Source organism: Spermophilus citellus (genome assembly GCF_964194105.1).
Source record: "Spermophilus citellus genome assembly, chromosome: 2".
Classification (NCBI taxonomy): domain Eukaryota; kingdom Metazoa; phylum Chordata; class Mammalia; order Rodentia; family Sciuridae; genus Spermophilus; species Spermophilus citellus.
This window is the reverse complement of record NC_138183.1, coordinates 252789740-252816727: the sequence shown is the minus strand read 5'-3', so window position 1 is coordinate 252816727 and position 26988 is coordinate 252789740. Positions and strand designations below refer to the sequence as shown.

General features: G+C 56.8%; 1 protein-coding gene across 1 annotated transcript in view; it reads right to left on the bottom strand.

The window, feature by feature from the left end:
- LRP5 (LDL receptor related protein 5) overlaps positions 1–23702 on the bottom strand; it is a 96616-nt gene extending 72914 nt beyond the window's left edge. Inside the window, exon 1 of the mRNA XM_081263152.1 lies at positions 23571–23702. Coding sequence (XP_081119278.1) covers positions 23571–23649 — 79 coding nt within the window. The 5' untranslated portion in view covers positions 23650–23702. The remainder of the gene's footprint in view (positions 1–23570) is intronic.
- Between the last annotated feature and the right edge of the window lie 3286 nt (positions 23703–26988).

Sequence of the window (26988 nt, the reverse complement as noted above, 5' to 3'; positions counted from 1 at the left end):
TGGGTGGACCAGGCAGACTTCCTGGAAGAGGGGAGGCTGCAGCCCCGGAGCAGGACCGGAGCAGGACCGTGACCTGGTGAATGCTGAGCACGCCCGGGCGACACCCAAACGTCCCTCCAGCTTGGGACCCTCGCTCTGGGCCCTGGCAGCACCCTCAGCACACCTCCCTGTGCCCCTGTCCTGGGGCCACAACTCCACCAGCGCCAGACTGCTGGGTCCACCTGAGTACACTCTGGACTCCAGCTGCATTCCTTGGTCTGTGTCCGGCACCAGCAGCCCAGGAGGAAAGTGAGGCTCCCCCACGCCCGCCTGGGAGGGCCAGTCCTCCTGCTCGCCCGGCCCAGCACCCCTCCAAGTTCAGAAGTTCCCAAGGACCACAAAAATCAACATTGGAACATTTTATGGGATTTTAGATAAAGGCTTTATCATATGAAAAAAAAAAGTCTCAGCCAGGAGGGCAGAGGCTGCAGGGCCACTCACTGCTCTTGCTGGCGGACCCCGAGGCCTGGTTTTCACGGTTTACGAAATGGGGGGGTGGGGAGGTGGTGGTGTGGCTGCCCAGCAGCGTGGACCCCTTCACTTAGGAGTGCAGCTCGGTGGGGAGCACCTGCTTAGCATGCCTGGGGCTCCGGGTCACATTATTATGGAATGTCATGAGCTACTGAAAGGACAAGTCACGCCGCGGTTACAGCCTCACATGGGACTCTGTCATGCGCCTGGCCATTAAGGCTCCCACGGCCACCCTTTAGTCCTTCGCGTACGCCGTGTGCTCATCTACTCCTCTTTTGTTAAACTGGTCAGAAGCCAGAGTGTCATCTATTTTGATCCAGACCTTCCAGGGGTGGAATGACAAGAGTCCCTGTAAGTGGCCCCTGCGTTCTGGTGGCAGTCCCCACAATTCCTCGAGGACAGCCTCACTTTCTGTCACAGAAAGATTCTGCAGGTTCGTCTTGTACCCGTCCCAGCCCCGCCCTCAGATGGCTGGTCCCTCCTGGTGGGGTCCAGTGGAGGTGCTCATGGCCACATGGGTCACCGCTCCTCAGCCTCCTGGCAGACCCAGGTGGCAGGGACACAGACCAGCTTCCTGACCCAAGTTACCGGCTGGAGAGTTGGACATCTGCCCCACATTCACCTTCAGGGACACAGCCAAGTGCAGAGTGGCCACTGCACGAGCCCAGGGAGGCGGGAGGCGCAGGTGCCCTCAGTCTCCAGTGGCAGCTCCCACACCATCCCCGGGTGGGGGGGTCCTGGCTCCACGGAACTGTTCCACATTTCTCACACCTTTGAGCTTTGCCAGCCACCTCGCTGTTTAGAATGTCCCCTGAGCCAGTGCTGAAGCGCCCTCGGGTCCCCTGAACGCCAGACCCGAGGTTGCAATTGGCGGGTAAGTGCAGGAAGTGCTGGGTAAAAATGTGACTGGAGGCTCACGGGGACCCAGCGGAGCTGGCCCGGGAGCGCAGGGCCGGCCGTGGCAGGCTCTGGGCACACGTGCACATCAAGCCTGGGCATGCACATGCACGCTCACCTGCAGCCACTCTCCATGGCTGTGCACACGCACGTGGTAAACCCACGCGTTCATGGCAGCATCTGCCATTTCAAACATGGCCTGGGATCTTTCCCGACTTTTCCTTTCTGTATTTCTATATTTGTGCCATGTTACTATCAACGGGTTACCTTCTGGCTGGGTCATTTACTTATGTGCACACATAACCGCACCCCCACCCCCCGCCGCCCCACCCCACCTCGCTTCCCAAGCACAATCCCAACCCCGGCCCCCACTCACGCGACACCTCCTCCTTCCTCCCCCCTCTGTTTCAAAAGCCAGACACCAACACGTGTGCCCTAGGAGGGAAGGGGGGAGCACTGCCCAGGATCTGCAGATGGAGTTGGGGACGCTGACATCTCCCAGGTGTCACCTTCCCATCTAGAACTTGGACCCCAGCCCTCCTTGCTCCCCTGTTGTGGAGTTTCGGTATTTGTTTGCGTACAGTTCTTACGTATTAGTTCTCAGATACAGTTCTGTGTCCTTGATTACATACATATTTTAAATAAAAAGTGTTTTAAAAAATGAAACCAGCGTGGCTATGACAGGGAATCTTAAAATCCCCATGAATTTCAGAGCGAAACATGAAAATGCAAAGACACCTAGATGCAGCGGGGACAATGTTCCATCTCCAAGCCAGAAAGTTCCTCTAAGCAGGAATATTTGAAACAATGGAGACTAAAGAGGAATCTGTGCAGTCCTCAAAGGCACAAGTGACACCATGTGTGGTCTCTGCAAATCCAGGTGCAAATGGTCTGCCAAGAATAAAGTTGGGGCTTCTTGAAGTGGCTGAAAGTATTCACTGTTGTGCAACTAGCAACCTTCCCAGCAAAATCAGACCCCAGCTTCCCACAGAACCAACCTGATTAAGGTGGAAGAAAGATAAAACACCCAGGCTCACTGTCATCACACTGTCCTATGAAGCAGGGGGCCTTCCCCACCCGAGTTTCCGTCCCCTGCATCCGGCTCACAGGAGGTGCTCAGTGTCTGGGCCCCTCTCCCTCAAACCCTGGTGTGACCCCAAGACCACAGCCCCAGACACAGGGAAAGCTTCACGCTTTCCCCTGGGCTCTTACCTAAACAAGATACGCTCAGCTGTGACATGATTCTGCAGTTGTCTAAATATTATAAACGAGGGACTCGACGCTTACAATAATAAAATCTTGGGTTTCCTTTAGTGAAGCAGACACTCGGCCTTTTATGGAAAGTGAGCTAGCTCAAGTGGGGGGGATCCTTGATGACATCTCCCAAGCCCTGGAACGGCTCTCCCCCCACCACCTGCACCGTGGCCGAACCGTCTCCAGCCTACCCCACCTCTCCATCCATCACCTCCACCTGCCTCTCTAAGCCCAGCATACCCCAAATTCTTCCCAGGCCCCCAGCTTGGCCTCAGCCCCTGCCCCGCCAGAGGACACCATGTCTCCAACAGACCCTGCCTGGCCATGTCAGTGCCCTCAGGCACTGCCCCTTCTAGAAAACACTCCCTGGTCTGTACACAGGGCTGATGGAGGCCTGGCTAAACTCTGCCTGGCCTCCAGGGCCCTGGGCGCCTCTGTCCTCTGAGGGCCTGCAAGGCTCACCCTGCCTCCCCAGCATGGCCATGTGCACTTTGACCATGTGGAGCCAGCAGGGTGGGCCCACGGCCAGCTGCCCCAACCTGCCCTTCCTGTCCAGGTCTGTCATGATCAAGAGCAATCGATCCATCCAAGGAGCGCGTGAGCTGCTGACATTGGGACTCAAATGAATAACAAGGTCATCGCCTCGAGTCTAGGACAGAGGTAGCCGGGGCTGGTGTGCGACTGTGACCTATTCCAGAGGTCGGCCTGCCTCCTCTCCTACTGAGGCTGCTAGGATGATGGACACTTTTTTTTCCTATGGCCTCAAGAGTCTGGCTGCAGAAGGCGGAAAAGTGGGGCCAGGGAGGTGGCGGGAGGAACCTTCCAGAACACTGAAAGCTCTACCCTTGACCCAGCTAACACAGAGAGCCGGGCACATCCACGGAGCTGCATTCTCAAGGACTGCTGTGCAGGTTCCTGGCTGCAGAACAAAGCCACCTCCTCAGGCTTGGTTCCTACCCGCCCTCTCCAGCCCAGCCACACGAGAACACCCTGCTCCCCATACACACACTTCCCTGCCTCCACAAGCTCCCCCTCAGCACACCCATTCCTGCTGCCCCCAGTGCCCCATCCACTGTCTCCAGTCCCAACACTCCCACACCCCTGCACAGCTCACATTCACACTCAAACTCACACGCCCAAAGGGCGCACACACAGCCCCAGAGGAAGGCCACAATTAACTCTGAGGCCCAGCAAGTTTCCCGAGCAGGCACCACATTTGAAAGGTCAGGGAAGCAGGGGGACAGGAAACGCGCAGGGGGCAGGCCGGGTGGAGCAGGAAGTAAGAAATCACTTGCACAAGATGAAAAGAGAAGGACCCTGCTGCTCCAGACACCTTCCCGCACAGGAGACAGCTCAGGGCTCGGGTCTAGAGGAAGCAGGGATACGGGTGGGAGGGTCCAGGGTGCCCCACCACCCAGCAGGGCCAAGGCAGGGTGGCGGGAGGACAGGCCAGCCCTGTGCTCAGAACAGGGGGCAGCTCTCCTCAGTCCTGGGATCTGGGCAGAGCTTAGATTCAGTCCCACAAAAGAAGTGGCCTGGGGCTCTGCTCGGCCACGCTGGGAAGTCCTGGGAGACAGCAAAGGCCCAGGCCCAGAAACAGGCCCACGGTCTGCCCACCAGGGCGGCCAGGCATCACAGGGGACCGGGCCCTTCCAGGAGTTACTGTATGACCCTCCAGGGGTGACCATCAGATTGTCACGAGGCCCCAGCCTTTGAAGTCCCAGAAGTCAGTTCCCCAGCACCTGCCCCTGGGCCCGAAGCCCACAAGGACTGTCGACCCAGAGGAACAGGCAGAGGAGGGCACAGACTTGCTGCAGGCCTCCGGGGGCTCACCACCACCTGAGCCAGCCTGGCCTCACCAGACCGTCAGGAAGCCGGGCTCCTCCACTCCTGTTAGCGGGTAAGGATCCAGATCCCACGGCCCAGCTCAACACGGCCGTGCCCAGCACCACCAAGAAGGCCGGCTCCAGTCCAGTTCCAGGAGGGGAGTGGGGACGGGCGGGACGGACCCCAGGCCACTGCTCCAGAGGCTGTGGACTTGCAGACTCCACTAGGAGGGACGACCCATGGAGCAGCCACAGAGCACCCCCCAAGAATGCAGAGCTGGACCTCTTAACAGGAGCTAAACGACACTGGGTCACTGCCACTGCCCAGTGACAGCTCCGAGAAGCCATGCCAAAGCTAGGTGGCAGTAAGGAACAGCGGTGGTCAGATCCGGTCAGCCTAGGCACCTGCCCTCTCTCCCCAGCCTGTGGAGGATGCCTGGGCAGAGGGACACAGCCTGGAAGTGATCTTGGAGGCTCTGAGAAGTCCTGCGGTGAGGAAGCCCGGTTCACGTCTTCCCCCCGCTCCCCGGCCCCAGGATTTCCTAAATGTTCCTGACCACGGAAGAGTATTTTTGATTTTAACCCCAGGAGCATATTTTGAAAAACACTGGCCCAGAGTCAGGAGCAAAACACAAAATGATGTGAACCTGAATGGACAAGGGAGAGATGGGCAGCGGTGGGTGGACCCAGAGCAGGTGCGCGCTCCGCCCACTCCCCGCCCCCAGCCTACCACCCCTTTCACACTGATGTGGCCCGGGGTGGAGGGCTTGCCTGGACACATCAGGGCACTCTGCCCCACCTCGTGGGTCACTGTGAGGAGCCGCCTTCTGATCCTGGCCAGGGACGCTCTCCATCTGAACATTCCAGATACAAATGAACACCAGGCCCAGGGCTCTGCACCATGCTCCTCGCGGCTGCCCAGCCAGGCTGCAGAGCTGGCTCCTGAACACCGGCCACGTCCAGCAAAACTCCAGCGGGCAGAGCAAACAGCCAAGTGCCAGGACCAACTGCCTTTTCCAAATCCAGCCCTTCACAGAGCCCTGAGCTGGTGGCCTTGGGGTGGAGCCACAGGACACTGCGTAGTGGACACTCCTGAGAAAGTGCTGCACTGAGCCATCTCCCCACAGCTGGGGTCCACCTGGGCCAGTGTCTCCACCTCAGCACTATGACCAGGCTCCCGCTGACCAGGCCCATGCCGGTCAGGGCTTGGCGGCCCACCCTCTAACACGCCTGCTGGCCAAGCGCACAGCACCCTGAGCACTCTGAGCCCTGATTTAGTGACCCTCTGTGGAATGGCATCAGTGCAGCAGTGCCCGGGGCCGGGGGCGGGGGGCCACGACATCTGATTCACCTCTGCAAATGTGAGCTTTCCCTAATTAGAAGGTTTAGGGCAGAGCAGAGAAAAATATGTATTTCAGAGTCCTAGTTTGACTTGCCAGAAACCAGCCCGTTACTAACGTTCTTATTTTCAACAAAATATAGCATTCTGATTACATACCATCTCCGTTCCGGCCTGCCAGGCTCCCGGAAGTGGCCAGAGACCACGGGAAGAGCAAGAGAAGCCATGCTGGGATGAAGATGCGCTTTGGGACCTCTGGGGGGCTTCCTGCTGGACCCCTCCAGTGGCAGGGAAGTAATTTCTGCTCTCTCCATGGGACGGTAGCTGTTTTCACCCATGGTCATGAGACCCTGTCTACACAGGCACCAGTGGCCTCGGTCTCCCCAGCTGCTAAACAAGAGGGCCAGGTCCGGCCAGCAAGGACAGCTTAGCACCAGGGTGACTTCAAAGCAAACACTATCATCAAACGCCCCTTAAGAGGTGGGTCTGGAGCCACCATCTGCCAACCCCTTGTCCCCACATGAACCCTGCAAGTATCTCCACTCCCCAGGCCTCAGTTTCCTCATCCGTAACATGGGGGCAGCGGGGGCATTAAAGGAATCCACAGACACCTCTTAGAACCTCCGAGGACACCAGAAGCACACCACAAACCTCAGCTCTTTCTATCTATTACATCTTGGGTATCCTACCCAGGATATTTAAACACAAGGATTTCAATTGAACACACACCCTAAAAAAGCAACGCCCCCCCCCACCCCAGGGCCTGCCCTTCATTCAGACCAGCAGTCAGAACCACCCAGGTATGTGCTCTACACGGGACTTTATAGCTGTCCTTTGAAATCAACCAAGGAGGAACTTCTAAGCTGTGCCCACACCTGTGCCCGGCTGGCTTCCCACCCCCGCTGCCCCGCCCTGCTGCCCCACCCCTGCTCTCTCCAGTAAACAAGGGACAGGCTGAGCAGCCAGGATGCCACCTGGCCTGCTGGTCTCTGGTGACACATACCAGGTTCGTCCTGGGCCCCCACCAACTCTGCATCTGCTCTGTCCTCTAGCATCTTGGCTTTGTCCCCCCCCAACCCCCGTGGGCAGGGACCATCAGTAGACACAGAAAGCCAAGCAAAAGGGTCAGTGCCACCGCAGGTAACGAAGACGGCACCCGGTCTCAGGGTCCACGGGGACAATGCAATTCACGTCTGCATCCCCCACCTGCCCATCCTTCCCGAGTCCTGTCACATGCAGAAGAATTCGGTAGAGGGGCTGGGCTGGGCCGAGGGGCAGAGCTCAGGCAGGAGGTCCTGGGTTCCTCAAGGTGAGGGCAGAGGACAAAGGAGGAGGGGGACGAGGGGCAGGAGGAAGAAGCAGCAGCAGAGTCATTATTAGGACTATTATCATCATCTGGTGCCAAGGCCACCAGGCAAGCTCAGAGACCGGAACAGAGGTGCCGACCTGGGTGGCCCTAAGCCACGACCGAGAACTACCACCTGGGGAAAGGAGGCGGCCAGAGCCCAGCAGTCACCAGGCCCCGTGGCCAGAGTGGCTCCGGCTTGTTTCCAGAGGTGGGAGAAGGTGGGATGGCCCCGGCCCTCCCCCACGGCCACTGGAGAGGGAAGCAGATCCCGTGTGGCCACAAAGGTCCCATTGTTCTGCCGCAGAGAGGAAGCTGGGGCGAGCTCAGAGCGTGCCTGGAACCGGCAGAAAGGCCGCCGTGGGGAAGGGAGCACATCCAGGGACAAACACCTTGGTCCAGGCTCTGTTTCCCTGAACTGTTGAAAACAGTCAAAAGAAAGAACTGCTGAAAAGATGACAACGAATCACCCCTCCCCAAAATCTGTCTGTGAGCAAAATCGGAGGCTCTGCCTTCAAACAATCTTCTGTCCTGAAGACAGTGGCAGGCCAAGGCCCAGGGCCACGCCGCCTCGGGCTTCAGTGACACCCACGTCCTGTGCACAGACGACTGGACAGAAGAAACCAGTTAACAGCTCAACCGTGGAGGGCACGGCCTGTCTCCAGCCCCGGCCTCCTGGTCTCGGCAGAAGCTTCTCAGGGCACCAACGTTCTTTGAGGAACTTTTAATTCTAAATATCAAGGATCCGTGCAGGGCACCAGCCCGAAGATCTCAGAACCCAGAGGAGCCACAGGTGTGAGTCCAGGGTGACGGTTCCCAGGCCCCATGTGGGCCTCTCCCCGGGCATCAGCTGCAGGCTCTGCAGACAGGAACACACGGACGACCCGACAGAGGAAACCCGAGAGAAGCTCCCTTCCCGGGCCCGGGCTGGCTTGATGGGCCCCTGCATCCCACACCTGCCCATCCTTCCTGAGCCCTGCCACATGCCAGCAGCATCCAACCTCACTCAGTCCTCACAGGAGGTAGGACAACTATCACGGGTGTCACAGATGAGGAGACTGAGGCTCCCGAGGGCCAAGTCCCCCTGCAAAGCCACTAGGCTAATCAGAGGGCTCCAACCCGCGGGTCTCTCCACAATGCTGCCCCGTGGGACAAAGAAGGCAAAGGGTCCGACACCCAGCAGCCTCCAGACAATGGGGCGATGGGTCTCGAGAGATGCCAAGGTGACCCTCATCCTCCTGGCCAGGACAGCTTAGCGCCAGGGTGATTTCAAAGCAAACACCCGCCTCCTAGGGGGTCAGCAGACAAGATTCTCCTGCCCACGTGTGAGGCGCCTGCTCCAAACCCCACCTGTGGTGGGGGGCAGTGATGAGCAGCAGGACTTGGCCAGTCAGGGAGGATAAGAGGACCCAAGGGCCCCACCACCCCTGCACAACGTTGGCCAAACTCCATGTTCTGCTAGATGTCGGTGTTCACATCTGCAGGATGGGTCAGGGTCAGGCCTAGCACAAGTCCACACTCCCGGGGACACCCCTGCTCAGGGTGACCGCAGGGCTTCTTGGTGCCTCCGGGGCTCTGGTGTGGAGCCCCACGCCTCCTGACTGCACATGATGCTCCTGCAGCTCACTGAGCCCAGGTGCAGGGGTGGATGGAGGGACCCTTCGCAAACCATGTTCCTGCTCTGAGCCTCACGGTGACCTCAGAGACGAGGCCAGCCTCCCTGAGGCAAAAATAACCAGTCAGACAGCAGAGGGCAAATGACAGGGACAGAGGGTGCACACTTCCTCAAGAGGAGGGGACCGACGTAGAGGAAGCCGGGGTCCAGGTTGCACGGGAGCCAGGGCCTGCAGCAGGGGAGAGGAGGTGCCACTCAGCCCTCACCTTCCCTGGGATCACCGCTGACCCAGGGCCAGTGGCGAGGACGGAGCCCCGGCCTGTGTGCGCTCACTCTGCTTCCATGCTGGGCATGCACCAGCGAGGGACTGTATCTCCCCCAGGCTACAGCAAGTTGAGACGGGCCAACGAGGAGGCCGGCCAGTCCCACCCGGGCTTGCAGCTAGAGGGCCAGGGAGGGCCAGGAGCTCAGGGCTTCAGTGGGATCTGCTCTCATCCTGCTGCAGGCCATGGGGAGCCAGAGCAGGCTGCAGGAGAAAGGAGGGTAAGCTCCACCCCCACTGCAGAGACTCAGCCTGGCACAGGAGTGGAGTCGCCTCCCTTGCTAACCGCAGAGTATCTCCCAGGGGAAAGGCCCTGACAGTCTGCATCCCAGGGCGGGGGAAGCCAGGTCAAGCAGGGGTCTTGGGGAAGACCCTGGGAAAACTAGAAAGGGCTGCCGACTGCAGGAAGCCCACCAGAGAGGAGCCAGCCGCCCACCTAGTGCCGGCTCTGGGACTCCACCTGCTGGTTCCACGCAGCTCCGGGGCAGAAGGCAGGAGAAAAGCAGCAGAGAGGACTCAGGGTCTCCTTGGCAGCGTCCCCCGAGGAGAGGGAGCTGGGAGGGGACGCAGTACCTGCTGGAGGATGGCCAAAACCCCCGCACGCCCTGGCAAAGCAGAGGCTCCAGGAGAGCGCGAACCCAGATCCCCAGCCCACCCACCAGGGGTCCCACCCCACCAGGGGTCCCCCCAAGATCAGTACCGGACAGATCAGCTGGAGCCCACACCCATCCTTCTACCTTCGAAACCAATGCACAGAGGTGGCGGAGCAGAGCAGACATGGTTTCCAGGGAGCTACCTTTCACTCCAGGTGCACCTGAGCCTAGAACCCCAAGGACCCACCAGCTCCAGGAACAATATGGACGCCATACTAACCCTGATAGCTAAACACCATCAGGCCTGGGCTCGCGCTGTTCCACTGCCCTCCGCATCCTCCTGACGCACTGGGGGCAGGGTGTGAGGACGAGCCACCATTACAGGAGAGGAAACTGAGGCCCAGAGTGGCGGGCTTGACCAGGACCCGGACGCTGAGCAGGCAGCAGGAATGCGGGTCAGCAGAACGGGTTGGGGGAGGCAGCACGTGCCCCCCAGTCCCAGGCTGGAGGCTGGGCAGCCCAGGACCAGGGCTTGCTGCTGCCCTCTCAGCTGTTCACAGCAAATGTAGGGGTGCAACGCATCCTGGGCCCAGGGGTGCCCAAAATAGCAGCCTCCGCTCAGAGGCCAGCATGGGCCAGGCCGCGGGACAGATGCACACACCCAGCCACCTGTGCCATGGTGGGGTGATCCTGTGGAATGTCCACTGGTGACCAAACTTGCGGTACGTACTATGAGCAGGCGAGAGAGGAACACGGCCCACCTGTCCTCTTTATACCTAACTGCACAGGCTCCCTCTCCCCACAGGACCTCAGAGAACCCACAAGGCAACTATCTCCTCACTGACCTTCTAACCGACCTTCCCGCCCACTCCTGCTCTGCTGTCCAAGCTAGAGAGGCCTGGAACACCCTGAACGCTCTCCCCCGTCTGCAACACCACGCCCAAGATCCCACCACCAGGAGACTGCGGGCCTCTTCGCGGTAGGATCAGGTCACTGCTCGAAGGCCAGAGATCCCTGCAGGTAGGTGGTTCTCTAACAAGATCCCTTAGGTACACTGATGGCCCAGGATTGGGACAGTGGGCATGGTAGGTCCCACCTGGGTCACGTCTCTTCCTGGTGGAAGCCTCTTCAAGTGCACAGGAAGCTCCAGGTGGTCGGCAGATCTAGAACGGGATCACAGGGTGCAGGAGCCTGTCCACCTGGGAACCCCGCACAGGGCTCCTCAGAGAAGAGCAGAAGAAGGACGTCGCCCAGAGCCTGTGCCCGCCCTGGCAGCCAACCCTGCCTGCACCGCAGCAGATCCACCTGGCCCTCCAGGTCAGTCACTCCCAGCCCAGGGCCACGGAGGTACTCCAGCACCAGAGGAAATCCCAACACTGTAAAAGGCAAACGCAAACGGCCCCGCGAGGCAGTGACAGGAGCCCACTGAACCCTGCTCATGCCCGCCAGAGCCTCCCAGGGCATGGCTCTCCACGTCCCCGCCCATCGGGTCCCCGGGGGCCCTGGCATAAGCCCACGTGATGTTCAGACCATTGCCAGAGGTTCCAGCCCCAGCCAGGCGATCACCCGTCTACCAGGAGACATGATGCTGCACACTGGGTGCCCGGCACACCCAGGGCCACTCCATAGGACGAGGGATGCAGCAACTCAACCGTGAGGCAGCAAACACAGGTAATGCCACCAAAGCCAGCACACACCCACGGTGGCACACCTGGCCGTCAGCAGGCCCAGCTCTGCATCCTCAGCAGGTGAGGCCCAGGGCTGCAACAGCCACACAACACAGGTGTCCTGAAGGAACCTCCCAGGGACCAGCCTGCAGCAAAGGCCCCTAGAACAGGCACATGGCCTCCCGGGGCACAACCCAGATGGAGTGATGCCCTTTGTATCTAAATACCTGTATTAAAAATGCCCCCGATCAGGCACCTATCTGTAGTTTTAACTCAAAAGCACCAATTTTTTTTTTTTTTTTTTGAGAGAGAATTTATTTATTTATTTATTTTAGTTCTCAGCGGACACAACATCTTTGTTTGTATGTGGTGCTGAGGATCGAACCCGGGCCGCACGCATGCCAGGCGAGCGCGCTACCGCTTGAGCCACATCCCCAGCCCCAAAAGCACCAATTTTTAAAGACCACTTAGAAGATGGAAAGATCCCCCACGCTCTTGCACAGGCAGAATTAACGCTGTCAAAATGGCCAAAGTGCTCTACAGATTCCATGCAATTCCTATTAAAACCCCAATGACATTCTTCATAGAAACAGAAAAGGCAATCCGGAAATCTGGAAAAATAAGAGACCCAGAATAGCCAAAGCAGTCCTTAGCAAGAAGAGTAAAGCAGGAGGCATCACAATACCAGACCTTAAACTAGACGACAAAGCCACAGTAACAAAAACAGCCTGGTGCTGGCACCAAAACAGATACATAGACCAATGTTGCAGAATAGAAGACAAAAATACCCACATAAATACAGTGATATAAAAATACTAGACAAAGGCACCAAAGACATATATTGGAGGAAAAACAGCCTTTTCGACAAATGGTGCTGAGAAAACTGGAAATCCATATGTAGCAAAATGAAATTAGACCCCTATCTCTCACCCTGCACAAAACTCACTCAAAGTGGATCAAGGACCTAGGAATTAGACCAGAGACCCTGCGCCTAAGAGAGGATAAAGTAGACCCAACTCTCCACCATGTTGACTTAGGAACTGACTTCCTTAACAAGACTCCTAAAGCGCAAGAAGTAAAATCAAGAATTAATAAATGGGGCCTGAGATTGTGGCTCAGTGGTAGAGCACTTGCCTGGCATGTGTGAGACCCTGTGTTCAATCTCAGGAACACATAAAAATAAATAAATAAAATAAAGGTATTGGGTCCATCTACAACTAAAAAAAAAAATTAAAAAAAGAATCAACAAATGGGATGGAATCAAACTAGAAAGGAAACAATCAATAATGTGAAGAGAGAAACTTCAGAATTGGAAAAAAAAATCTCTATACCACATGAACCTCAGATACAGCACTAATCTCCAGGATATATAAGAAACTCAAAAAACTTAACACCCCAAAACCAAACAACCCAACCGATGAATGGGCAAAGGAACTGGACAGACACTTCACAGAAGAAGAGATATAATCTATCTACAAATATATATATATGTATAATACATATATATATTTCAGCATCTCTAGTAATCAGAGAAATGCAAATCAAAACTACACCAAGGTTCCATCTCACTCCAGTCAGAGTAGCAATTATCAAGAATACAAGCAACAATAAGTGTTGTCGAGGATGTGGGGAAAAAGGCACACTCATACATTGCTGGTGGGGCTGCAAATTGGTGCAAGCACTATGGAAAGCAGTCTGGAGATTCCTCAGAAAACTTGGAATGGAACCACCATCTGACCCAGTTATCCCACTCCTCAGTTTATACCCAGAGGACTTAAAATCAGCATACTAGAGGGATACAGCCACATCAATGTTTATAGCAGCTCAATTCACAAAAGCCAAAACTGTGGAACCAACCTAGGTGGTGTTCAACAGATAAACAGATAAGGAAACTGTGGTATATATATACAAAATGGAATATTACTCAGACTTAAAGATAAATGAAATTTCGACATTTGCCAGTAAATGGATGAACCAAGAATATTGTGCTAAGTGAAATAAGCCAATCCCAAAGAATCAAAGGCCAAATGTTCCCTGATATGCAGATGCTAATTCACAGTAAGGAGCGGGGAGGGAAGAACAGAGGTAATTTGGACTAGACAGAGGGGAGTGAAGGGAGGGGAGGGGCCTGGGGGTAGGAGTGATAACAGAATGAATTGGACCTTATTACCCCAGGTGCATATATGATTGCATATCCTGTGTAACTCCACATCATGTACCACCAGGGAAATGAGAAGTTATACTCCATTTATGTAGCTTGTGTCAAAATGCATTCTACTGTCATGTATAACTAATTAGAACAAATAAAATATATATAAAAAACAAAAGCACAAATTTTTTTCAGATTAAAAATTCATCGTTTTATTACTTCATTTTCCCACAATTAAAAATACTCACATAATCATGTACAACCACAAGAATGGGAAGTTATACTCCATGTATACATAATATGTCAAAATATACTCTACTGTCATGTATAGCTAATAAGAACAAAAAAAGATGAATAAAAAATTTAACAAAAATACTCACATAAAAGTCTCACTTTTTTTTTTAATGATTAAAGTGCTGAGTGAAGGACGCAGGTGCTGCGCCCCACCATGACATCTCGGGGTCTGCGCTGTATGATGGCCATCACCCAAACACACGACTTCAGGGTCAAGTCCACTGGGAGTGTGCTGGGCTCCTCACAGTGAGACAGCTGGCCACTGCGGGCCCTGTGAGTCCAGCCCGCTGAAGCACGGCTCTTACCACTGGGAGGGGGTCCCCACGCTGGCCCTGGAGTCTCTGTCGGGGAGCAGGACAGGGGTCTCCCAGTTTGGGGAACACAGCCCAGCGGGACTTGAGGAGGGCGGAGGAGCTCATGAGGCAGCCCAATCTGGGGCCAGGGCAGCAAGGTTGGTAAGATCTGCTCCCAGACAGGCGCGGCCTCAGGCAGCCCTGAGACAGTGACGGAGCACCCACCAGACGCTGTGCAGTGGCAGAAAGTCGGCATGGAGACAGTCGCTGTTCTCTAGGCCCTCCCAGGGCGGAGGACCACAGAGGGTGCTGGACTGGGCAGAGGACCCGGGTGGAGGAGGGGAAAGGCCTGCCTTGCCAAAGCCCCAACTCTGGATGTCAGCGAACTGGCACCGTTTACTGCAAGAGGGAAGAACGCTGGGAAAACTAGTTCTAGAAAAACTATTTTGGCCAGAGTATAAGACAGACAAGGAGAAGGTTCTAGAAAGCAAAGAGGCCCACTAAACCTGATGTCCTCCACCCCAGATCTCATCTTTCACCAAACGAGAAATGTGGGGCCTGTGGTGAAGCTCGGAGCCCAGGGGGTTCAGGCCTGGGGAAGGGGCACAAGCAGGTTCTGAAGCTCCCACCCAAGCAGCAGGCAGTACAGCCATCCCCTCTCCCTCCCCACCCAGTCTCCCTCCAGAAACCAAGCGGGGGCTGGGGAAAGTGGGGAGGATGGCTTCGCCCACAGAAGCAAGCTCCAAAACTATCCTGCTCTAAGGCCACCTGCCACAGAGAGCTCATTAACCCTCAGCCCCATCACAGAGACCGCCTGCCCTTCCCGGTGGATCAAGGTGGCAGCTGCCCGGAGAGTGGACGAAGACTGGAGGGCATCCAGGCTGGCGGCGTTCCGACCGGGGCCACACAGCAGCTATGAATGCCCATGGAGCCATTTCCTGAGAGTGCTGCCAGGCAGGTACCGCCTCCCCATCTGGGCTGACGGGGGTGCAGCCCAGGGAAGGAATTAAAGGAGCTCAGTTGTATTCTGGAGCGAGCTGGGGAGGAGCGCAACCATTTACTCAGTAATTACACCTGCCTTTGGGCTAACGACGAAATTAGTTTGCACTGGGGCCAGTTCCCCAGCAGCCCGGGGAGGGCTGTGGCAGGACATCTCAGCAGCTGGAAAGCGCACCCAACAGAAACCGCCAATATCAAAACCAGCTTGTCTGCAGGCGGCAGAAGAGCTGATGTCCGCAGCCAGGAACTGGCTGATGGGCGGAAACCACTGGAAATCCAGCCCTCTAACACCTAGCGGAGGTCACCACTGACCACCCCCAAGCTAAAGATCAAAGGTTGCAAAAAGTGGCTCTGAAGTTTATCACCAAAGAGAAAATGTGCAAGAAGAATCAACACAGTTTTTGAAAAGAAAAATGAGGAAGAATTTTGCACAACTAAGCTCAAAAATATTCTAGTGGTACAGAGAGCAAAAACTGCAGCACACTAGACCAGAGAAAAACGGGCCACAGGACACGAGGGTCCAGGACCTGGAGCCAGGCACCCGGGGCACCACCCACAAACGATGGCACTTTACCTTTTCTTAAAATTTTTTTTTTTTTTTGGTTGTCGATGGACACAATACCTTTATTTATTTTTCATGTGGTGCTGAAAATCGAACCCAGTGCCTCACACATGCTAGGTGAGCGCTTCACCACTGATCTTCAGCCCCAGCCCCAAAAGACGGCATTTTAAATAAATGGGGACAGGTGGGGCCACTCCCTCAAGGTGTTGGGCAACTCCTTATGCAATGGCTAGATCCCTACCTCATACCACATACAAAAATCAGCCAGAATGAACATGGGAACGTAAAAAACACAAAATAACAGTAGTCATCGTCGTCATCCTCCTGGAAGATAAAGAGAAAAATATTGAAAATCTGGGGATAGAGTAATAATACATGTGACCCAGTCATAAGGGGAAAGAGAGTTTTGATTACATGAAACTTTTTAATGTATTTATAATAACATATTGCCAGGAAAAAAAAAAAACATAAGGACCAGCTAGAGATCAGAAGGAAAACCTGGAACAAAATCAGCAAAGAATTAATGTCCTCTTTTAGTAAAAAGTTCTTACAAATCAATAAGAAAAAGATAAACATCAGAAAAATAGGCCAAGGAGGAGAGTAGGCAATTCACAGAAAATTAAAACAAATGGCCTTGGTAAGGAGGGAAGCGCAAATCAAAACATGTTGTAATTCTAAACCAAACTGATGCTAATTTAAAAAAAAAAATTGTTGAGTGCCAGCATTGGAGAGGACACAGGGAGGCCAGTGTTTTCATAGCTTCTTATGGTATAAATAAAAAAACCAAATGGATATACTTTGACAAAGAATATATCCTACAAAAATGTCTGTACACAAGTGCCCAGAGAGACAGCAAGGGCACTCGCTGCCTTGCCCGGCACAGCAACAAAGCCTGAAGACACCCATCACCCTCCGGGGGGTAATGCAGGGACAGGCACCTGCACCAGGAAAGACCACTTGGCTTCTTAAAAAGAACAGAGACACAAAAGCAAAGATACAGAAAATGTTCATAATATTTAATTTGTGTAAAAGATGAGTGCATGTTTGAAAATGTGTAGCATGCTAAGATACATGTTAAAGGTCTGGCCATCCTTAAGGGGAGAAATAAAATAGGCAATAAGTAACAGACACCTGTCTTCACAGGAAGAGGCACCAGGACGAGCACTAGCTTGCTTGAACATGCAGACAGATATTTACACACGGCTTCTCTATGGAACAATACGTACATATGTTAACATATACATGTTTTCACGTGTTTCTTGCATTTAAAAAATACGAGGTAGGGGCTGGGGTTGCAGCTCAGTAGGCTGGGGTTGCTTGCCAGGCATGGGTGAGGCACTGGGTTTGATTCTCAGCACTGCATATGGATAAATAAATTAAATAAAGGACCCTCAACAACTAAAAAAAATTTCACAAAATATATGAGGCAGGAGGATCTCAGGTCTGAAGCCAGCCTCAGCAACTTCGTGAGGGTCTAAGCAAAAATAAAAAGTAAAAAGGACTGGGGAGGCGGGGTTAAGTGCTCCTGGGTTCAATTCCTCATAACAAAAGGGAATTAAAAAGTATCTGTGAAACAAAGTGGCCAAAAAACACAAGCCAAGCAGGTGAGCATGCAGAAACCCAACCACAGTGCGATGCACCACGCGCTTACTAGAGTGGCCAGGATGTCACCAAAAAAGGCAACTGGCCAGCACAGCCTGAACTAGACAAAGTGCAGCTCCCACCCTGCGGGTTACGGTGTCCAGCAGCTCCCGAACAAGGCAGAAGTCCTGTGGGGTTCAGCAGCCCCCCCTCTGGGCACACCAGAGGAGGAAGCAGCCACTGCCGGGGGGCAGAAGCCACAGAGATGTGCCCCGCAGATGTGCCCCACAACGGAGCATCACTCAGCCTTGAAAAAGGAACCCCCAACACCCACTGCCACTCGATCGAGCCTGGAAGACACTGCACCGAATGTCGGTGCTGAACACTAGCAAAGAAGCCAGGCAGATCCCCCAGAGCGAGGGACCTAGAAGAGCAAATCCCGGGGACAGACAGCAGAACAGAGTGGCCAGGACTGGGGGGGGGGCACGGAGAGCGACTGCCCGGTGGGCACCAGGCTTCTGCTTGGGGTGATGGAAAAATCTGGAAGCAGTGGGGACCACAGGACTTCAGAATGCATGTGCCCCACCGAATCGTACACCTAAAAATGGCCCCAAAGGCCAACTCTGACTGACATTCCTGAGACTAAAAAAGTCGTTCTGAATTAAAAATAAATCAGCTCAGCAGCAGTGAGGGCCTGACCCCACCACCCAGCCCCCAGACGGGGCTCTCACACGCGGGAGGGCAGGCTCCAGGAGAGCAGTGCGTGCAGCCCACTCCCCTGGAAGCCCGAAAACCACTGGCAGTACCCCCTAGAATTCCAGCTGCCTGGCAACATGGGAGAGGCAGGGGCTGGACCTGCTCCTTGCGGGGCACAGGGCAGGCAGGACTGTGCCAGGTCGGGCATGAGAGGGTCACAGGCACAGTGCCAGGCCTCGGCACTAGGGACGATTTCCAATGTGGCGGCACTAGGCGGAGCCCATGTGGCCAGATACCCAGAAACCAAGTATCAGTCCAGCTGCGGGCAGCCAGGCTGCTACGGCCCAGAGCAGCCCCCATTGGCCTGTCCCACTGTGCAGCTGCGGGAGCAGCGGTCAAGAAGGACGGCCACATGCACCCAGGCTAGATGGGCCCTCGGTGCTCACACAGCCACGAGTGACAGGAATGTCATGCTTTACAGGAGCCGGTGTGACATGCTTCAGTCACACGAGCAGCTGGTGGCTGGACCACACCAGGGAGGGCTGCCCAGCCTTGGTCCCCCACTGGACACCTCTGAGAAGACAGTTGCTGACGATCAGCAGGGGCCTGGGGTGGGACGTCAGCTGGCCGGGCCTCCTGCAGCAGGGCACAGTGTGGCCACGCAGGACTCGCGGTGGAGGGACTCGGAGTAGAGTCCAGGCTCAGGCACAAGCTGGGGCGGGGGGGTCCCAGGGAGGGCACAGAGCTCAGGCCCAGGCCAGCTGTGTCGGCTGCCCCTCACCCGGACAGCACCCTGAGGCTGCCCATCTTGATGCCCCCAGACCCAGGAAGAAGACAAGTTCTGTGGGGCAGCCCAGGTGCTGGGGGGATCCCAGGTTCTGGAACTGCAGAGACAAGGCAACAAGACTGGGAGGTCACAGGCCAGACCTGAGACAGGAGGATCTGAGACTGGGACCTGAGACGGGGGAAGCCAGGCAGCCCCGTGGGGAACCCAAGGAACAGAACAGGGAGCAGCGGGCGGAGGGAGCAGCAGAAGAGGCTCCTCCTGTGGGCACCCTGTCCCTCGTGGTCCCTCCTGAGGGAAGAAAACCACAAAGTCTCAGGCCTGAGATGGCCTCACAGTCTGAGGACAACTGTCTTTGTTTTACAAATAAGGAACCTGAGGCACAGAGAGGGGACTGCTCCCCAGAAGAGGGGGGTGCACCAGGCCCCATGGGGTCCGTGATGGCCAGGGTTCCTGCGGTGATGGGCACAGCTGTGTGTGCCACGGCCTTGCTGGGCACCTGCCTGGGACAGGAGCCACCACCGGATTCTTCAGGGGACACCTGGGACACCCAAAAGCTAAAACCTCTCTCCTCCCTGGTGAACCCTGGCTTAAGTTTAACCACAAACCCCTGCACCCTGGCAGGCTGGTAGCCATCGCTCAACAAAGTGCATATTAAATCAAATACCAACGAACAAAGCAAATAAGAAAACACCCAGGAAGTACAGCCCCCCAACCCCCCAAAATGGGGGAGCTCAGAGGCAACTTCCCCACAACCTTCATGGGGGCTGGTGGCAGAGAGACCCCAGGCACAAGGAGCAGGGGACAGGGAACACGTGGTGGGACCTCCATCACAGGGCTCACACCAGGGCCTGCTGCCACCCCCACCTAGGACAAGCTAGACACCAAAGGCTGGACCTGGAGCCACAGGACAAGTACACGGAGCTCAGGAATGGGCAGGAACCACTGTGGACTGGCCATTACACCAGGGTGGCCTCCCCCACACAGGGAAGGGCACGGGACCTCCTGCTCCTCCCCAGAGAGCAGACCCCACTCGCCCAGAGGGCAGCCAGCTCTGCTCCTGGCGTGCAGGGCCAGCCACCCTTGGGGACCAACCCTGACCCAGCACAGACCCCCAAACATCCTTACCCACCTCCCCGTCCCCACCTGGGCCCGGGCACTGGGGACTCCAGCTCTCCATCGGGCTCTCAGGGACCCTCTCAAAGGAAACCCAGCCCAGAACAGGCGCGCTCACATTGCTCCCAGGGTGGCCTGCGGGAAGGGGCTCCACGTCCATCCCCCCAGCACCCACCCTCTGAACCCCAACTCCGCGGAAGTGGGGACGAAGGCCCAGAGCCAGGAGATGGCTTTCCAGGGCTGAAGAGGCGGCAGAGAGCAGACCGCCAGGCGGGCCCAGCCTCCCTGCAGCCCCACAGCTGCCTCTACCCATCACTCTGGGACTTGTGCTGCCCCCGGGATGGCCCTGCAGGGCGGCTGGCTCGGAGCCCACAGGCCACTGAGCAAATGTGCGAAAGGAGCCAGACACCACCAGCCCCCAGGCCGCCCTGCCAAAGTCTCCATTCTGAGTGTGTGTTAAGTGGCCGCCCTGGAGCCTCCTTTACCAACGTCCCCACTGAACACTCACTCCACTCTACCAGCAGCCCTTGGGGCCCAGGTCCTTCTCCCCAGGGGCCAGCACTGGCTCTCCAGCTTGTCCCCAGGGGCCATAACATTTCTGAACCTCAGCAGGAGGATCTAAGATTGAATCCTGCCACTGTCCTACTCCACTAGGGCACCCTGGCCCCCAGCTCATGCTGCTGCAAGAAATACCAAGATCAATTCAACCAAGGTGAAGGGATAAACAAAATGTAGTCTGTCCATACAGTGGAATAGTATTCAGCCATTAAAAGGAATGAAATACCGACCCAGGTCCCAGAACACCATGCTAATTAAAGAATCAGACACAAAACCATGTGAGGCAGGATCCATTTATAGAAAATGCAGCTGGGCTCCGTGGTGCACACCTGTAGTCCCAGTTACTTTGGGAGGCTGAGGCAGTAGGATCACTTAAGGTCCAGACACCCTTGGGGACCAACCCTGACCCAACACAGACCCCCAAACAAGACCAGGAGTTCAAAACCAGCCTGGGACCCCATCTTAAAAAAAAAAAACCTACACACACACACACACACACACGCACACACAACACCCAGACCAGACAGAGGCACAGAGACAGCACACTGGTGGACAGCAGTAGGGGTATAGTAAACCATGGTGTAATGGGCATGGGGTTTTCTTTTGGGGTGATGGAAATGTTTTATAACCTGATAAGAGTGATGATTATAAACACTGGATTTGCCAAATGACTGTGAACTGTACACATTCAAATGGTTAATTTTTTATTACGTAAGTTTCATGTCGGCTTTAAAGCCATCCATTCCACTCCTCACCTAGAGCAGCCCCAGCCCCAGCTGCATCTCCGTCACACCCAGTGCCCGAGCTGGGCTCTTCCAGCAGACACCTCCAGGCCCTGTGTGGTGGGCCCCCCGAAGGACACGGGGGGGGGAGGCCCCCCTCCCATACTGCAGGTCAGCTCCTGTCCCCACCAAGCTCACAAGTCAAACAGCAAGTGAGCACCCAGAACCCTGCCCTGCCCCCAGGCCTGGCAGCCCCTCCACAAGCAGAAAGAGATGGCCAGTCCTCACCTGACTGCACACACCCCCACCCATGAATGAATCCGCTGAATGCCTGGGTGGTGACACACGGTGGCCAGAATTAAACTGGTTCCAAGTAGGTTGGGAACCAAGGTGATCTCCCCAGAGAGGCCAGAAACCAGTGCTGCATCCTTCAGCTTGACCAGGTAATTTCTTGGACCAGAGGGTGCAAGGCGTGGACCCCTGCTTCAGAGGGGCTCCGCACAGCATTTACTTAGCCCAACACCTGCCTGTCCCGCCCTGGGGGAGAGGAACAACAGGGTGCCTCTGCAGAAACCTGAACAAGTGCCGAGCTCCCAGGGGAGGAGGCCTGGGGCTGCGGAGGGGAATGCCGGCCCAGCACCGCGCAAGGCCCACTAGAACAAAGGCATTTCCGTGGGCTCACAGCTTTAAATTGCAACAGGAAGCAATCGGGAAAAATAATTAGGTGGCGACTAGCTGCCTTCATTCCAGGCCTCAAGAAGTACCCATCTGTCAGAAAATCAGGCACAACCCATCTGTCAGAAAATCAGGCACAACCTGGGAGAACCATCAAGATGGTCCCTTCCATTTTAGGACTGATTACCACTTAGCTGGCGTCCCCAGGCCTGGCTTCCTAATGTTAAAACAATCAACTCTATTTTTTTTTTTTTTTTTTGCCTCGTACACAACTGAACTCCACAGATGTAACTCTTTTTCCTTGGGGTGTTGAATCCCACGCCCCTCAGGCATCCGATCCCAGCAACGTCACCCCAAAACGCACAGGAAATCCAAAACTGCAATGAGGTGGAAAGCGATGCAGCCTGCTTAGAAACCCCACCTTTAAAACAAACAGCTTCCCAAAGAACCCCTTCTGCCGCGGTGACCCAGGCATTTCCGGAAAGAGAAGGAGCAGCGCTGGCCTGAACGATCCAGACCGGCATTGTTTTGGCTTCACCTTGTTTTGCTAGCACCAGAGGAGGCCCAAAAATGTAAACACCATTCCCGGGAGGGAGAAACTTGGGGTGCGACTCCCACGGAACTCCAGGCTTGCACTGGGCACCAGGCCGGCTGGAGCAAACAAGTGCCGGGCTCTCCCTGCTCCTGGCCACCCCCCAAACCTCCATCCAGAGGCCCCGGCACAGGGAATGTGAGCACAGATTCAGGGCCAGCCCCTGCAGTGGCCACACTGGAAATATTCAGAGAGACAGCTGTTGGCCTCGATGTGAAGCCCAGACAAAGAGACCTGAGGCTCCCTCAACCCTAAACTGCCACCAACAGAACACCAGGTGTGCACAGGCACTTGCGGGCGGTGTTCACTTGGACAGCCACACTCCAGAAAAACAAAACACACACACGAATTAGAACGACTTAGGTAGCAAGAGGCTTGCTTCAAAAACCACATGGCAATCTCCAAATTAAAAGAACATGTGTAGCCTTTCCAACTGCTTAGGTTTTCCAAGTCCTCCCGACCTCAGCTCCACCCCAAGGGACACACCAAAAAAGTTAGAGACGGTTCCCAGCCTGCCACCAACCCCACCCGCGGGGACAACTGAGGCAGGAGCACAGCTGCCCACACATCCCCACACTCGGGGACCACGTCACCCCACGCAGCCGGCCCTGGGGTTGGGCACTGGTCAGTGACGGCCGGGCGCCAGCCTGTGGGGTCCCAGTGACCAGATGGGTCCTTCGGGTCGTGCGGGCACCTGGCAGGTGTCATTCGGTTTGGAAACCGACAGCCACGCAGTTCAAAGGGGCAGCAGCACGGGCCAGGCCGCTCAGAACTTTCTCGCAGCAACTTAAATCAGCTCTCGGAGCTCGCAGGCCGCGCGGCCAGCTCCCGGCGAGTTCCCGGGACGCTCCCGACAGGCCAGGCCTGCCCCGCTCCGCCCCGGGCCACCGCTCCCCGCTCGGCGCGGCCGCCCCCGTGCCCGCGGGCAGGTGAGGACCCGCCCGCGCCGCACCTGGCGGCCGGCGGGTCGCTGCCCACCGCGCGCCCTGCCCGCCGGCCCGGGACGCCGCGTCCCCGGGGAGGGCCCGAGGTCCAGACAAAGGGCCCGCGCGGCCCCGGGGCCGAGGGGTCCGCGGCGCGCGCCCGACTCCCCAACTTGCGAAGTCGGCTCCCGGCGGCGCGCGCCCGGCACTCGGCCGCCGGGCGCCGGGCCATTGTCCGCGCGGCCCGCGCCCACCTACCCGCGGCGGGGGCCAGGCTGCAGCACAGCGCCAGCAGCAGCAGCGGCGGCGGCGGCGGCCGGGGCGGCGCCGCGTCCATGTTGTCCGGCCGGACGGGCCCGCGCGCTCACTCGGGCTCCATGGCGCGGCGGCGGCGGCTCCTCGCGCGGCTCCCGGCGCCTCCCGCCTCCCCCTCGGGCGCCGCGGACCAGGACGACGGGGGAGGAGGGAGCAGGGCGCGCGGGAGCGGAAGCCGCGCCGGTCTCCGCCCCCCGCCGCCGCCGCCCGCGCCCCCCGCGCCGGCCGCGCCCTCCCGCGGGCGCCCCCCGGAGCCTCCCCGGCCAGGCGCCGCCCGCCCGCCCCGCGCCGCCCCGCAGGCCGCGCGCCCGGCTTCCGCGCGCCAGGCCCGCAGGCCCGGCCAGTCCCGGAAGCAGGTGTGTCACCTGTAGAGCCAGCTGCGGGGACCCGGCCCTTACGGGTGGGGAAACTGAGGCACGGGACCGGCGGGGTCGCCTGGAGCACCCGGCGAGCCTCCTCGGGGCTGGGAGTCCGGGCCCCGCGCCAGGGCTGCGCGCTGCCCGGCGACCTCCACCACCGGAGCCGGGCAGGGTCCCGGGAGCGAGGAGGGTCCGCCACACCTGTCCTCACTTGGGGACGGCGGAGAAAGGCTATGGAGCAGGCCCAGAAGTGGACGTAGTGGTCGGGCTGGGAGTGGGTGAGCTCCACGTTTGACTTTTAAACCGAACGCACGCCATCGACGGTCATATTCGATATCAAAAGACTGAGCGATAGCCACGGTGGCCAACACCTGCTGGGCAGGCCGAGGGGAAGCCCCTGGGCCCCACACTCACCCTTGAGTCCCCTGGTCAGCAGGCAGGGAGCTCGGGGCAAGCCACCCCAGCCTCAGGGCCAGAGGGGCGAGGAGGGGCTGTGGACCAGTGGGCCCAACCACCGGGCCTTTGACAGGCATAGGTGAAACCTCCCGGCCTTCTTCACCGGTGAAAAGCAAGGCTACATGCCTCACATGAACACACCTCTACCCAGGCTGCAGTGTGACAGTGTCACAGAGCCACTGGTCAGGCAGAGAGCCTCGATGCCCTCATGGGCTTTATACACTAGGAGGAAACAAAAATAAATAAATTAAAATAATACAGAAAAAGTAAACAACAGCTTCATTAAGAGCCTGAAGAAAGCCATGGAAAGAAAGGGTGTTCTGTCTGAGGACACCTGGGGACCAGGAGCTTGTGCTTGGAGGAAGCATCAGGCAGAGGAAACCCCAGGTGAAGGCCCCAGGGCAGGAGCTCGGCGGCTGGGCTTGTGGGGGATCCACCAAGGGCCCAGGTTGCAGAAGCTGGAGGCTGGGGTGGAAAGCTAGGCCTATTCCTGTACCTCTCCACTCCATTGCCCCTTCTCCCTCCTCCACTTCACCTGGCTGTGGCCACAATGGCCTCACGGGTCCTCAGCCTAAGACATACTCCTGCCTCAGGGCATTGTCCTTGCTGTTCTCCCTGCTGGAACTCCTTTATCCCACTTACCCACCTGTCTCACTCCCTGACCTCTTCAGGTCTCCAGCCAGGCCTTCCTTGAAGGCCGCCCTTTGAAAACTGCAAACCACATGCCAGGCACAGTGGTGCACCCCTGAAATCCCAGCAGCTCAGGAGGCTGAATCAGGAGGATCCAGAGTTCAAAGCCAGCCTCACCAAAAGCAAGGTGCTAAGCAACTCAGTGAGACCCTGTCTCTAAATAAAATACAAAATTGGGCTGGGGATGTGGCTCAGTGGTCAAGTGTCCCTGAGTTCAATCCCCTGGGCCCCAGGAAAAAAAAATTGCAAAACACAGCCCTCCACCACCCACCCACCTTGCCAGCACTGCCTGCTGGGTCTCTCTGCTTTGCTTTTCTGTTTTGCACCAATCACCATCTGACACGCTGCTATCTATCGTCCCTCCACTAGAGTGGACGTTCCAGGAGAATAAGCTCTGTGTTTGTTTAGTTCCCTGAGTTTCCTGTGCCTAGACCAGGGCCTGGCACATAGTAGGTGCTCGATAAGTATTTGTTGGAAGAACAAATAAAAGTGAAAGATCTAATTTCCATTTCTAAAAGTAGTACTCTGGCAGCTGAGTGGTGATGGGACACTCAGGCGGATGTGGGGACAGGTCAGCAGGGGGGCAGGATGGTAGGAGCCAGGAGAGTGGCATCTGGAGGAGCTGGAGTCAGGCTTCTGCAGGAAGAGCTGATGGGACTTGCTAAGGTCACTGGCTGTTGGGAGGGGAGGGACCCAAGTGGCCCGCCTGCAGTAATGGCTCTGCTGGACACTCAGTACAGCAACTGGTCCAAAGTTCAGGTCCAGATTCTAAATTAGGAAGGGAGAGGAGAAGTGAAGCGCTTACAGCCAGTTGTGCCAAGAATCACAAGGAAAATGTACCAAGAATTTATATATATATATATATATATATCAAGAAGGGGCTACCAGAGACTCCCAGGGAGGGAAGGGACTGGGCCCCAGGTCCCCAGGCACATGAGTGCAAGACCCCAGGTTTCCTCGCTCCAGTAGAACTTCCAGAAAGAAAAACTTTCTGAAGAATTCTCCAGAACGCCTCACTCTTTCTTCCTGTAGGATTCTGACGTTACAAGGACAGTAATTTTTAGACTCTTCAGCGATGTAACGAGCAACCAGAGAACGTGCTAAGCTTCCACTTCCCGAGGAGCTGCCCTCTGGGCTCACAGGCCACCGCACTCCTCCCGGGCCTGGCGCTTGGAAGCACTCTCCGTTCATTCCCCGGGGGTCATGAGGGCCCAGCACCTGTTCCGTCTAATCGTTTCCGGGGACAGGGGCTCAACCGGGTCCAAGTGGGGCCCATCAGAGGCCGTCTATGCCCCGTGACACTTGATGCAAAGCAACTCTTTGGGTTCCCTCCCAAGCTGGAACGTGCTGACTTGGGAGAGCTATTCCGGGCACAGGAGCCCCTCCCGCTGGCAGGCTGACAGGAGTGGACAGAGGTGTGCCCTGGGCCCTCTGAGCCACCGCACCCTCCCCAGGGAGCCCCAGGGAGGCCCCCAGTGGGATGCCCACCGACCGCCCATCCCTCAGAGCCCACAGCGGGCACCACCTCCCCACGACCCTGCGCCAGGAATGGGCAAGAGGAGGCGCCAGCAGTGTGGGGGCGGGGAGGGCCCCCGGAAGGCTTGGTGGAGCTGCAGGGCCGAGGCTGGACTTTGCCCTCTCTGGGCCTCTTCATAAAGTGGTAAAGATGCTCAACTCCTGTCTGTCCCCAGTGTTGATGCGAGCCTCAAGTAAGACTTGTTGAAACACTGTGTCCATGAAAACCGTGGTGAGCGAGTGCCCAAGACGGGCTGGGAGTGGGTGGGCCAGGCACCTGCTGGCAGCCACCCCTCCTCCTCCCTCCAGAAGTCGTCATCTGTCCCTTGTGACTCTGCAGC